A 15,243-nucleotide genomic window follows, 5' to 3' on the forward strand; every position below is an offset into this window, starting at 1 on the left:
GAAGCCATGATTGGCACGTGTTTCTCAGGACTTTCCACCATAAAGCTAACACGCAGTGGCCTGTAAATCATTAGCGCTCACACATATGCTAGTTTAGTGGGCTGTGAAAGCCCAGGCTTCTCGAGCGGAACCCAAAACCGGCCTGAATGAGATGTTGAGTTTGACTTACGTTCTGTTGGAGTGGAGCAGCTGACATGCGGCGCGATCGATTATCAAAGCCACGTTCGTTCAAAGGTCTCGGTCTTTGGCCTTGTGTATCGAAACGTAACAAGCGAAACAGATGACACTTTAAACAAATGCCATCTTGTGATCGTTTTACGAACGCAACAATGTTGGAATGCTTCGCAGAAAAGTTTGGGATTAGTGGCTTTTCCTTGAGATCAAAGTTGTTTTATATAAGATTCCCAGGCACGGACAAGATCAAACGGGTGAAAATGAACTCCAGTTTTGGTACTGAACAGATTACACACTATTTTACTGGGTTTAAACAGTATTATGCTAATCCTACAACCAATCTCTATCTGAAGGGTATGAATATTAGGATTTATTTATATAGACTGCATTTTCTTGTTGAGTTGAATTATCAGTTTTTTTTTAATTTTTTTTATTTAAAGCTATCTTGAGCTTACATACTATTATATCGAATGAATGAACAAATAAATAAATACATAAATAAATACATAAACAAATAAATAAATAAATACATACATAATAAATACATTATAAATAAATAAATACAATATAAATAAATAAATAAATAAATAAATAAATAAATAAATAAAATAAAACTTTCAAACAGTGGGTAAGTGTATGTGAGTAGTTTTGAATTTTGCTAAAGCTAAGGTAAAATAAATATAAATGCATTCTAAATTATTTAATTTAAATTATTTTTATTTGACATTTGTATTTGATAATCATTTGACTTGGGGACACATGATTCTAAAATTTCCCACACATCAATGTAAGATATTCTCATGTACCCTGTTTAATAAATTCACCCAAATATGAAGTGTAGTTGATTATAATTGTGTGGTTTTTATATAGTAGCCAATATTAGCCAATGTTATACATGGGAATGATGTCATTTTGCAATGTGATTGTGATCAGGCCTTGATCAGGGCACAAATCCTCACAGGCACATTCCAAAATATTTGAGTGAATGGAATGTCCGATTAACTCATATGGGTGGGATTGGGTATGATGTTCAGGTGTCTACATATTTTTGGCCAAATAGGGCAGGAGTATTAGTAGTAATACTAGTAGTATTATTATTAGAAGTAGTAGTAGTATATAAAGCAGGACTTACTATTCGGACGAGCCAGTGCAGGGTGGAGGTTGCAGATGAGTAGTGGGTGGAGTAGTGACAGGGTGGAGAGTCGTCATCCCACGCTTCAAATCGCTCAGCATAAAACACAGCGCGCTTTGGGTTCAGAGCTCCGATTGGCTGCAGAATACACCAACAAACAGACAAACAAATAAACAAAACAAACAAATAAATCACAATGCCTTTTTTTTGTTCCTATGTTGCAAATTCACACCACATTAAATGTTTCATTGCGATATTCATCATTGCTAACATTTTATATTAACTGCTTTATTACACAAATAGTTCACGCTTGGCTAGAACTAGCTAAACCTGGCTATAAATCTTTTATACACCATTAAGAAATAATCATATATGATAGATTATAATAATCAGTAACCTGCACAGAAACACAGATATGACCTTTCCTTCATAACCATGTGCAGAACTCATATAACTTGGTTTTAAACTGTGTAGAGCATTGTGGCATTTTTAGAGGACTGAAACAATGTAAAATCATAATTTGCGTATTTTGTAATGTAAAGCAGTTTGTATTGAAACGTTTATATTTGAGAAAATGTGCAAATGGGTTAACCAGTTCAATCCATCAGTAGGTATAATAGTATTAACAATAGTACATCTGTTAATGGTGAGACAGGGATAGATGTAGATAGATAGAAGCATATAGATAGATTTAAACAAAGCAAAGATGCAAGAAGACAGACAGACAGACAGACAGACAGACAGACAGACAGACAGACAGACAGACAGAGAGAGACAAATAGACAGACGAATAGACAGACAGACAGACAGACAGACAGACAGACAGATAAATAGACAGACAGACAGACAGACAGACAGACAGACAGACAGACAGACAGACAGACAGATGAATAGAGAGACAGACAGACAGACAGACAGACAGACAGACAGACAGACAGACAGACAGACGGACGGACGGATGAATAGACAGATAGACAGACAGACAGACAGACAGACACACAGACAGATGAATAGAGAGACAGACAGACAGACAAACAGACGGACAGACGGACGGACAAATAGACAGACAGACAGACTGCTTCATTATTTCCATGGGGACATTTTAAATATTACGGCAGAAAGTAAAATTTATATGATAAATGAAAGATAAGTAAATAAATATATAGATGTCAGTATGCAGATAAGAAATAGATATAGTGTGTACAGATACATTCACTTTAATGGAATTTGGCAGATGCTCATATCCAGAGCAACTTGCAACTAAAGGTTTAAGAATCTTACTCAAGGGTCTAATAATCGCAGCAAGGAGGTGCTGGAATACGAACCTCAATCCCCTTTGAGCAGTAGTAAAACATCTTAAATATTGAGCTACCACTTCATACCGAGGGTGTGATATGACTGTTTTGTGTAAACAGCAGATACTACAGCAGACGTGTAAGTGCAACCTGTAACTGACAGTGTAGCAGCAGAAGAGTGAATGGCATTTAAGGGACAGTGCATATGTTCGTGAATAATGAAAGCTGGTCAAATACAGATACTTATAAACGTGATATAATACAAGGTTATAGTCAACTTCCTTTCAATGAACAACTGATCAATTAATATAAAACATTAGGAAGATATCAGTTTTACTTATGACAAATTAAAAAGTTTTATTATTATTATTATTATTATTATTATTATTATTATTATTATTATTATCATAGGATCTAGTTCTGTTTTTTCTCCAGGTAAAATGTTCTCCTTAAACGTGCCCTGGATGCAAACATTGTGCAAACATTCCTCCTGCTCCACGTTTGACCTTTAAAATCTCACTTTTGACATAAAACCCAAACACTGGAATTGTTTTTGAATATCTGAGCTCATACACTGATAAACCATGCCTTTTTAGCGTGCACACTCTCAGTGCATTGCGCAGATGACGAACCGTCTCATAAAAAACATCTGATGCGAACGATTCATCTGCTATAATGCTGTGTGCCGAGGGCGGCTAGAGTGCATGAGAAACCTATGTGAGTCTGTGTGTGCGTTACTGTGTTAGCATGCGATAGTGTATGAGCAATATAGCCCTGAATGTTTGATGGGCGAGACTTAGCAGAGCTCCATTAGCTGCTGTTCTGGATTCAGAGCTGTGCTCTGTCTGTCACACCCTATTACAATCTCCGTCCAGAAACCACAAATATCTTTCGGCGGATACGGTTTGTGTACGCCACGCAAACCTTGGACACAGACGTAAAAATTTAAACACGGTTAGTGCCAGAAACAATATACACTCGTGCATACACATCGGAGTGTGTTTGTTGCAACCTGGAAGGCTTCTAGTGAAGGTTGCAGGTAATCAGGCCTGTCTTTACCTCATCTGACCTGATTTACACACACACACACACACACACACACACACACACACACACACACACACACACACACACACTGACACACACCGGCACTGGCCCTTCTCTGCAGTTAAGCCCCTTTACACAGTCCTGCACAATGTTCAGCGTAAACATCCACCCTGGCATGTATTCAGCTGGGTACAGACGCAGATGGTGATAAACCTGTCTGTGCACAACCTAAACATTTTGCATCAAGGAAAAAAACAGCGACTAATGCAACCATTGAATATAATCCCTCTCTGTATTTCAGCATAAAAAATGCGCTCTCTTAACCTTCAGTCTGATATTCACTCAATTGGCAGCCAAGCAGGAAAAGCCGATAGCTTTAAATGTCACGAGGTTTCTCTCCTTCATCCAGCTCCCACAATTCGGACATCAGTTTGCTTAATTTGACCTGATTTTGGTTTGGCAGACAAGCCCAATTAAACGCTAGTCTAATATTTATCACATTCGAAACAGCCAGGTTATGCTTTATTCGCTGTTATTTGGATCATTGCTGCAATTCAGAAACATTTGCAGCAAAATACTTGAATATTTGAAACAGCTGAGCCAATTAGCAAGTTAACAAGAAGGACATGACTGGGATTAGACTGCTCAGACAATAAAACCAGTTCCAGAATAAGCACCAATACCAAGTACCAACATATAATATATATATATATATATATATATATATATATATATATATATATATATATATATATATATATATATATATATATATGTTGTCAAAATGTCCACTTTAACGGCATCTAATATTATTAACGCACGATTACTGCAGCATGCAGTAGTCTCAAATCAGCACCATAATCCACCATGATGCAACTCAGGACAATCGTGTGATTAATTACGATAAAACATTTTAATTGATTGACATCCCATAAGGTTTTTGGAGACGCATAACTACAGTATATAAAATGTCTTTAGATGCAGCTCCAAAAAATGTGGCCTTCACATGAACCAGACCCAAACCTGTTCCAACATGACAATGCCCCTGTGCACAAATTAGTAATGACAGGTACTGATTTAAGGAGAAGATGCCTGGGGTGCAGTCAATCCCAAATTTAAATTCATCCCAAAGGTGATCTTAAGAGAGGTGCCTGAAGATCACCTTTGGGATGAATTTGAATTTGGGATTGACTGCACCCCAGGCATCATCTCCTTATATCAGTACCTGTCATTACTAACACCCTTGCGTCTGGATTAACACAAATGTCCACAAGCACACTCCAAAGATCTAGACGAATGTCTTCCCAAGGAAAGTGGAGGTTATTATAACAGCTAATGGGGTATAAATGTGGATTGGGATTTTCAAAAAGCAAATAGTAATCTTATAGTTAGGTGTCCACAAACTTTTATCTCTATAGTGTATTTACAGTATATATTCAGGGATTGCAGCTGATGTTAGCTGGCAAGAGCTAATTTTCAAGCTCAACGTTTAAGTAAACACATCCTTACCTTCATGCAAAAAAGTGAACTGCAAAAGTTGCAGAGGTTCATAAATAAACAATCAACATGATTGACAAGCAAGTAAGTAGAGATGTCTCCTTATCCTATTTGGCTGGATGTTAGTAGTTTGCTTCAATTGAAATTCATGTTTATAGATCCCAGGTGTCACAGAGTACCGCCAGTAATATTTTGCATAAGCAGAATTTGTGCACAGACAATATTTACTAGTTAGATGTCATGGGGATGACTAGCGGGAAAAGCATAAATATATAGAACAACTTAAAATACTAGTAGTACTTACAATAATTACTACAACAACTACTACTACTACTACTACTACTACTACTACTACTACTACTAATAATAATAATAATAATACTTCTGCTAATATCACTACTGCTACTACTAAGGTTTAGAGCCTCACTCAAGCACCCCTCACTGGCAGCTTGGTAATTGCTTGGATTCAAACTTACAACCTTCTGATAAAAAAATATTTAAAAGTGTAACCACTGAGCTACCACTTTTCAGTTTGCTTTAACCCTAGTGTGTGATCCACTAAGAAGTACCGCTTTCAAAAGTTTATACAGACTCAAGGGTTTGTTGGATATTTAAGAGTTTCTAAAGGAAAATTCTGTAATTAATGGAAATATAATGAAACATTTCTAAATGATATCTATATATAGTGTGTGTGTGTGTGTGTGTGTGTGTGTGTGTGTGTGTGTGTGTGTGTGTGTGTGTGTGTGTGTGTGCATGTAAAACCGTTTGGAAGGTCTGTGAAAAGTTTTAGAGTTTACTTTTCCCCCCAGAACCATCTCCATTGCAAAAGTAAAGTAATGCATCATTTAGAAACAATGCCTAACCAGGAGCTGACACAATGCAGCTATTCAATTTACTTCCTCCAGAGTTATACAGTATAACCCTGGTGAATACTCCATTAGAAAATCCTTTAGAGCAGGACAAATTGGCTCCCAAGGCTTCTCAGTCACCCCATGCTAGCACCAGGCTGAACGTGGGCAGTCAATATTAATATACTCAATGTCAGCTAGTGTGAGGATGCAAGTCGTGAGAGACGATCGATAGTCCTTTGGCTCTCAGAAGTAGCGGCGTGTAGCTGCTATGTTCATGGATTAGCATGGAGCGTTTAGCCAGTGCAAGGCAATAAGTGGATGCTGGAAGAAAGCTCTTGGAGCAAGTGACATTATTAGTGGAGTGATTAAAAAGTATGTGAATGCTAGCTGCTAGATGGAAGAACATTCAGAGACACCAAATGGTAACACTATGGAGAAAACCAAAGCAGAATATCTGAATATGGAACACGTTTCCACATGTTTCTCTTCCTCCCACTTTCACATCCTCTCCTTTCTGTCCTTTCTCCCACTCTTTTTCTTCCTTTTTAATGACCAGCCTTCGTAGAGTTAGCACAACTGGCCTGGACGATAGAGGAGTTTATGGAGATCTGCTCAGATTAATGGGCTGATAATGAGCTGCCATGTGATGGCTAGAACTGAGCCTGATAGGGCAGGCAGCCACAGGAAGTCTCACACTCTGTAAAAAGTTGCATTGTGGAACCAGTCGAAAGCATAAGATGAGTCCAGATCACTGGAAATGTAAAATCCACTTAACTGAGAAAATATTGTTTGGCATGAAAGAGAGTGCATGCCAAGTTCAGCTAAGCTGTTGGAGAAGTCGAAAGTATGCAGCGCAAAGAGGTTAAACATGTTGCTCAGTGGAAGTGAAGTGGGTGTACAGTATATTGGAGTGATGTCTTGAAAGGAACAGTTTGGGCCAGAATATTTAATTTGCGCAATTTTCCACAAATCCAACATAAAGCACATGAACTCCTTAGTTTTGTGCTGTAAAGATGAGAGGTAAGAGTATAGTTCTATAAAGTATATACAGTGTACATAATACAGGACCAAACACTGTTAATGTTTACAAATTAACCAGTAGTTTTTAAAAAAATTCATTATAATAAAAACCACTTACAATAATTAATATGATTTGTCACATGTACATTACGATGAATTTTTTTCTCCACATACCCCAGAATATTAGGATCTGGGGTCAGAGTGCAGGTCAGCCATAGAAGCAGCCCCCAGAGCAGACTAGAATTAAGGCCTAGACAGTTGCAACTTGACATTGCTGGGAATTGAACCGCCAACCTTCCGATCAGTAACCCAAAGCCTTACCCTCTGTGCTAGCACTTGATGACTTTTTTCTCTTCACTTGAACTAGGAGACCCAAACCTGTTCCATCATTACAATAATCATGTGCCCAAATTAAACTCCATGTAGCTCTGTGGGTTGGATGGAAGTTCCTGAGTGGCCTGCTATAGAGCGCTCTAAACCTATTGAACACATTTTGGGATAAATGTGAACACTGACTGCACCCCAGGCCTCCCCACCTTAACTACATCAATCCCTGGCTTTACAAACTTCATTGCAGCTAAATGAATCTCACACAAATTTCCACAAGCCCACTCCAAAATCTAGAGCATCTTCACAGAAAAGCTTGTTGTAACAGAAAATTGAGCCTAAATGTGGAATGAGATGTTCAAAAAGCACATATGAATCTAATGGTTATGTCTCCACAATCCTTTTTACAGGCAACATCATAACTTTGTGCCACTTCCTGTCTGATTTGGATACTTGCTTTGATAGCAAAAAGAAAGAAATTCTATAAAATAACAATACTGTTTTTATCCCTTGTGAAGTCCTTTCTTTCTACATAGCGTTGCATAATGTCTGAAAAAGAATTAGGTGTTAAAGGAAAACAACAAAAAAAAAGTCAGTGTGGTCCGCAGTGTGGATCGTTTACTTGTCAGCAAAAACAGCATTGCATAAAAACTACGGAATTGAATTTCAAACAGGAAACAGATCTTTCCTGATCTTGAAACAACAGAAGCTCTGCATTTTGAATCTATAAGAACATACTGTAGTGATTCAAATGCTGGTGATACATATACGTTCCTCAGTGATAAATCAAAGAACATGCTGCTTGTTTTTCTTCTAGCATATAATGAAATATATGCAGCGACCACAAATATGAAGAAACTTCAAGAATCCTTTATATTTCTTCACACTTTTTCATTCAAGCTACGATGAAATGCTCAATGCACTTAACTAAGACAGCAGAGGGATTTGGTGCATGTAATTGTGCAGATAGGAATTCTCTGGGGAATGCACCTGAAAGAAGAAATGCAGACTTTTCCAGAAGCATGGTTGCTCAGCTATCGAAAGAAAACCCACTGCACCAGCTGCTTCATGAGGAGAAAAAATTGCCCAGTGAAAGAGAAAATGAGCTAGTGCTTTTACTGCACAGCATCAACCAAGTATTGATCTGCCAAGTGTTTTGTAATTTCCTATTCACAATTCGCATATTTGATTGTACAGAACAATTTCTAGGTTTTTCGAGGTCCGGCACAACAACTTCAAAATAATAATTATTGAAAGTCTGATCATAATTAATGATTTAGTACTACTATTTGTACTTGCTGTTATCTATGTATACTCATGTGCAATATAAAATAATATGTATAATAATGCACAATATTATACCATCATACTATGTGCAGTTTCATATTATGTGCAATATCATATGTTCAATATGTTCTTAGTTCCCCAGCACCTTTGTTTTTTTTTAGTTATAGTTATATTTTATTTATTTTTTAATTATATTTCATTCATATATTTATAGTCTCAATATAGTCAGTAGGAGTAAGACAGAGTACATGTGTGTGAATGAGAGGGAGGACAGTGGAGTGGTGCAGGTGGAGAAGTTTAGGTACCTGGGGTCAACAGTGTAAAGTATTGGAGAGTGTGTTAGAGAAGTGAGGAAAAGAGTGCAGGGTGGAGTGGGTGGAGAAGAGTGATAGCAGGAGTGATTTGTGATAGAAGAGTATCTGTGAGAGTGAAAGGGAAAGTTTATAGGACTGTGGTGAGACCTGAGACGTTGTATGGATTAGAGACAGTGGCATTGAGTAAAAGAGGTGGAGCTGGAGGTAGCAGAGCTGAAGATTTTGAGATTTTTATTGGGAGTGACGACGATGGACAGGATAAGCAATGAGTTTATTAGAGGGACGTCCCATGTAAGACATTTCGGAGACAAGGTGAGGGAGGTGAGATTGAGATGGTTTGGACATGTGCAGAGTAGGGACATGGGGTATATCGGTAGGAGAATGCTGAAGATGGAGCCACCAGGAAGGAGAAAAAGAGGAAGACCAAGGAGGAGGTTCATGGATGTGGTGAGGGAAGACATGCAGGTAGTTAGGGTGAAAGAGGCAGATGTAGAGGACAGGGGGGTATGGAGACGGATGATCCGCTGTGGCGACCTAATGGGAGAAGCTAAAAGAAGTTTCTTGTACTCTGAAGTACTTCTTGTTTTTTGTACTCTGTCAAAATAATCTCATCTGTGATTAATAAAGTTCTACCTTATCTTATCGTATTGTCCCATATTGTATCCTATCTTACCTTAGCAGGATGTGTTTCCGGTGCATCCATGTGCTGCAATGAAATAGTAATACTATTGTATTCATACAGGTAGTGTTTGAATTTTATGTACAAAAAGTTAGTTTTAAGGGCCAATCTTCTGGATTTTCTATATCACTAAATATTTTGAAATGAAAGGTAATGGGTTTTTGATACGAGACATGAATCATGATGACGATCACGACAGCGCTAATGTTAAAAAGAAACAAGGCTAATCGGTCTGTTCGACATTGCGTGCAATTGCAAAATATTAAAACGCAGCTTGGAAACCAAATGGATACAGATGTTTTTGTCTCTTATGTGTGTACAGAAGTCCTAATAAGTCATGCATTATGATATTTCATTTTTTTTTCTCCAAAATCATTCTTTTGTTTTCTTGTGATCGCAACATAACTATGCAGTTCGATCATGAGAAAATCTTGTGCCTTGTGAAAGATGCTGGTGCTGCTTGAACATTCTGAAGATAGAGTTTATCACTAAATTAAATATGTATTCATACAGCACTGTACTTATACAGCAGGGATTCACAAATCTTCTTGAGTCAGCGACCTCTTTAATAATAATAATAATAAATCACCAACCTAATCGAAAGATTTGCAGTACAAGCATATTTGGTGCATGATTTTAATTGTGTAAAATTATTTTACTTATCATTGTACATTCAAATCTCATTAAATTTAGTAGTTATATGTGTAGTATCAATTTGATTCTGTTGGTTTGTTACACAATAATGTAGAGGACGCATGAGTCCCTGAGTGTAGTAACATCACGGTTGTTCATTCATGATTCTATGGGATTGGGTGAAGCTTTTTCTGTCTTCAGAACCATAAAAATCAACACATGTCAATTGCACAAAAAAATCGCAAGGAAAAAATGCTGTTGGGTCAAATTCTCAAAGAAAATTGAGTGTAAAAACAAGAAAGGAAAACGGCTTCTCCTTAGGGCTTCTGTAGATGTGCTAATTAGGATAGCTTGCTTTTAATACCGCAAATACACTATACAGACAAAAGTTTGTGGACACCTGACCATAAGATTCGTATGAGCTATTTGAACAACCCATTAAACATTTAGTCCACATTTGCCATTAGAATTGCCTCCTCTCTTCTGGAAAGATGTTCCACAAAATTTTTGGAGTGTGCTTGTGGAGAATTGTGTGAGATTCTTTCAACCACATGGGTATTAAGTAAAGTCAGGTACTGATGTAGGTGAGGTGAGGAGGCCTGAGGTGCAGTCAGGGTTAACATTCATCCCAAAGGTCCCAAAGGTATAGGGTAAACCATACTATCATGGCGCTACATCCAGTTCAGACTGGAACCAGTTTGGGTCTCCTAGTTCAAGTGAAATATATGCTACTATACACAAAGGCATCTGATACAATTGTGTGCCTCCAACTTTGTGGTAACAGTTCAGGAAAGAATTATATATATATATATATATATATATATATATATATATATATATATATATATATATATATATATATATATATATATATATATTGGCAAATCTGTTTTCAGAAATATTTTCAAAGATGCTGTTCTAGAAGATGCTGTTCTGTTTCTAGCCAATCAGATTTGAGAATTTAACAGCACTGTGTGGTATAATAGTAGTTACTGCACTGTATTTACTATACATTTTTGTTACAGTATTTTGACTGCAAAAACAAACATTTAAGTTATAAATTTATTTTGATGCTGAACTGAAATTATGGTACAATCTAAATTTGAATTAATGATAGGCTGAATAAATGACACGAGTTATGCAAGTTATTTTGGCCTCATTTACATATTACAGCATCCTTTAATATTTACTCATTTTAACCTTGTAGCTCCTCTTTAAACAACCTCAACTCGGCCTAAAAAAAAGCTTGAGAGCATTAAAAGACGTTCTTTATTAAATATCAGGAGCAAACGGAGCTGTACTTAATCCCTTCATATTCAAGCTGTTTAGTAACAAACCTATTATCATTTGTCTCTCGTCCCTGCTGACCTCATTAGGCCAAACCTATTCGAATACTAACGATACATTAGCCATAATGTAATCATAAAATCTCGATTAGCTCATTATCAGACAATTAAAAATCCATTTGCAATGCTGCGGCTTTAAGATTTAAAGGCTCGTAAAGAATGTCTGAGTGTTTCTTAATCCCTCAAATTCTTCATCTTGGGGAAAAAAGTGCTTGACCTGATGTCTCATAAAATCTTTTACATAAATAAAAATCCCAGCTCACAAATTTTATTGAGATGTTAACGATACATCAGGATTTTTTTCTCTCTGGGAAACGGAGACCCCCTTTGAAATAACAAGCCCGGGTCAAACAGTTTTTTAGTAAAATATCTTTTCAGTCGTAGTGTGATTTATAAACAAAGCATCTATTTGACACACTACGTGACTTTCACATTAAAGAGAAATATGAGAAAAGACTGTCAAAGAAAGTTGTCCTGATTTTGGCAATGTTCATAGCCGAGTAATCAAGCTAGATCAACAAAGAACTAGCCACTAGCTTGTTGACATACTAGCTAATCTGATCATTATTATATGTTGTGCTATTAAAACCAAGCTAGCATTTTAGGTAGGGTTTATTCTGTTTGTATTGTGCATCCATACAAGTACATTTTTAGAAAGCAATCATTGTAAACTGATTTATGTGAAATAAAAATGAAATTAAATGTAATGTAATGGTAAATAAATAAAAAAAACATTTATACAAATATGCATTTCACGTATTGTGGTAATGTGGACATATTTTCATAATTTAGAAATTGTACTTTGGGAATTCAGCACTATGTTAACCCCATTGCCTATTGCAGGGGTTATGTTCCAGACACCAATACCCCCAAGCCCCCCCACGATAGGTGAAAATCCAAAAGTAGCAACCTAAAATGCATACAGTAACAATATACAGAATACCTGTATATCTTACGGCTTTATAAATTGCCCTGACACTCTTATAAAACTTTCCTCTGCTCTTGAACACTTTCAATATTTTTAAACCTATGTAATTTTAACATAAAAAAAATTCTATATAGGTACTCACCAGTGAAGATACAACTTAAAAAACGAAGATGATGATAAATTAAGTGTGCAGTACTAATGATGGTGAAGGTGATGACAAAGAAATGAGTGTACTGCATACCCAAGAAGAGCATTACAGCTTTTTTCCACTCTTAACAATACTACCTATATACCGCAAAACCCCCGATAAAGTTCCATGTAAAAACCCGCGATACAGTGAGACCGCAAAAGCTGAACCGCGATGTGGCGAGGGATTACTAAATAATTATGTGTATACTGTTAAGTATTACGTGTACTTATCTTGGCAGTCAGAATTGTCAGTACTTTAAATGGATATGATTAATACACATTCCCAGGGAAATGAGAACAAAAACAGGGTATCCATTCATATAACATTATGGAAATGTGTGTATTAACACTCTAACAAATGCATATTTATGTGTTGATCATTCTATGAGAAAATACTGTAGTAAAAAAATGGTATCCAACTTAAGGCTACTGAATGTGAGTAAATTCATGCAAAAGGAGACTAGAGTGACCAGAGTCATATTATTATATTAAACACCTTTGGGTTAAATGTGAATGTTGTCTGCACTCCAGGCCTCCGTACCACACCTACATCAGTACCTGATTTTACTAACACCCTTGTGGCTGAATGAATCTCACAAAAATCTTCACAAAGATCTAGAGGAACAAATTCCCAGAAGAGTGGAGATATCATAACAGCTAATGGAGATGAAATAGGGACAATCTCATTCATTCTTTATTACCGGATTATCAGTGTAAAGCTGCTTTGAGGCAATGCCCATTGTTAAAAGTGCAATATACCTAATAGTTAATTGAATTTGAATTAAATGTAGAATGGAATGTCCAAAACTTTTGTCCATAGAATATTTATAGATAAAATGAAACAAACAAAAATTCAAGGTTAAACCTAACAATTGTTGACAGGCTGATTTATTTGTAAAAAAAAATTATCATGCCTCCGAGAAACTTGTTGATTTGCAATAGTAAATTTTTTTATTATTTTATTTGCTTTGTTTTAAAACCACTGTCTTTTGAACTCACTTATATTGAACAAAAATACTTCCGAGAATTCTTTGGGCTGGTAGTGATTTTGTGTAAATGAAATTCAGATTGAAGAATAGTGCCGAGTGATTTTTGCAGCCGTTGGAAAGTTTACACAACATGAAGAAAGCCTTGAGAATTGCACACATTTCCTGGAAACCCCATTGTGCTAGGCTAGACTTATTAGCTAGGCTCCTATTTTAGCAAACTCGGCCCTCATAGACTCACGATACATCAAGTATCAGGCAGCTAATGAAATGCACTGAGACACCACTCAGCAAAAATCAGGCTAAACTCCCTTACGTTGTGACTAATCATGTACCTCGTGTACCTCATTACTGTAAAAACCGACTGCTATCTTCAAACCCAATCAGCATCCGCTGCTGAGCCCCCACATTTAAGCCGAGCGGTTTGGAGATTAGAGCGCAAGAAGAGTGCATTTAGCCAGAGATATGTGCTCTGCCTTTTCCCTGGAGACGAGCAGGCAGCATTTCATATTTCAGAGGAAATTACATTAGGGCTCAGCGCAATGGCAGCGTCTGTCAGAGGAAGCAGCGCTTGTTTTCTCTGGCCTCGTCAGTCAGCCAGAGCAATGTACAGCTACAGTCTGATCTAATCAAGATCTTGCAAGCCAAAAACAAAGCAGATGCTTCTCTAAAACATCAGATGCAGCAAAAGAGCAGTATGGGTTTGTGTATGTGTGTGTTTATGCTAGCTGATTATTCACCCTAGGTGGTCAGGGAAGAAAAATCTCCTGCAGTTAATTCCACTGCAGATATTCTTATTTTTGATCGGTCAGAAGGTGCTGATTCATGTCCATAAACTGCAGCTCTGACTTTAGTGTACGTACAAGTCAGAGAGTCATACGGTGGCAAGCCATAAGGGCCAGCAAGTCCTTCTCTGCTGGCCTAAACTCAATCAGAATCACTGACTTACATTTATTATTTTTACATATACATTTACATTTACATACACATACATTTACATACATTTACGCCAAATTACAAACTTAATATAAATATAACTCTTGAATTCTACAGAGCAAACTTAGAAAGTGCTAATTTAAGTGTTTCAGGAACACTTTCTTATACATGAATATGTATTACATTATTCCCATTTTATAGCGTTTCTCCTGGATGGAATTTTGTTTTGAGCAGTGTTGGGCAGTAACGCGTTACTAGTTACCTTGTACAGTAACTAATACTGTAACACGTTACTTTTAAAAATAAAGTAACTTCGTTACCGTTACCGTATGGTGCGTTACCCGCTACTTTTTTAAATGAATTAATTTCGGCTGAAGTGAAGATTACGGCCTAACCTGCTTACAGCAGCGTCGCATTGTAGGATTGGTGGATGACCATTGTAAACACGAAGAAGACGCATTGTAGGATTGGTGGATGAACCATTGTAAACACGAAGAAGACGCACTGTGGGCGTGTCTCCGTTTATTCAGGTCTGTGCGGCAGTAATGGCGAGTCGAGGCGAGAGCAAGGCGAGTTTCTCAAAGTGGAAATATGCTCATTAT

The 15,243-nt window shown here is 37.0% G+C and overlaps 1 protein-coding gene across 1 annotated transcript in view; it reads right to left on the reverse strand.

The window, feature by feature from the left end:
- The window catches only part of nbeab (neurobeachin b), a 426,194-nt gene that overhangs the window by 51,279 nt on the left and 359,672 nt on the right, over positions 1-15,243 (reverse strand). The window contains 1 exon segment of the mRNA XM_046863205.1: positions 1,307-1,444. Coding sequence (XP_046719161.1) covers positions 1,307-1,444 — 138 coding nt within the window.

The sequence above is a fragment of the Silurus meridionalis genome, chromosome 12 (genome assembly GCF_014805685.1).
Source record: "Silurus meridionalis isolate SWU-2019-XX chromosome 12, ASM1480568v1, whole genome shotgun sequence".
NCBI lineage: Eukaryota > Metazoa > Chordata > Actinopteri > Siluriformes > Siluridae > Silurus > Silurus meridionalis.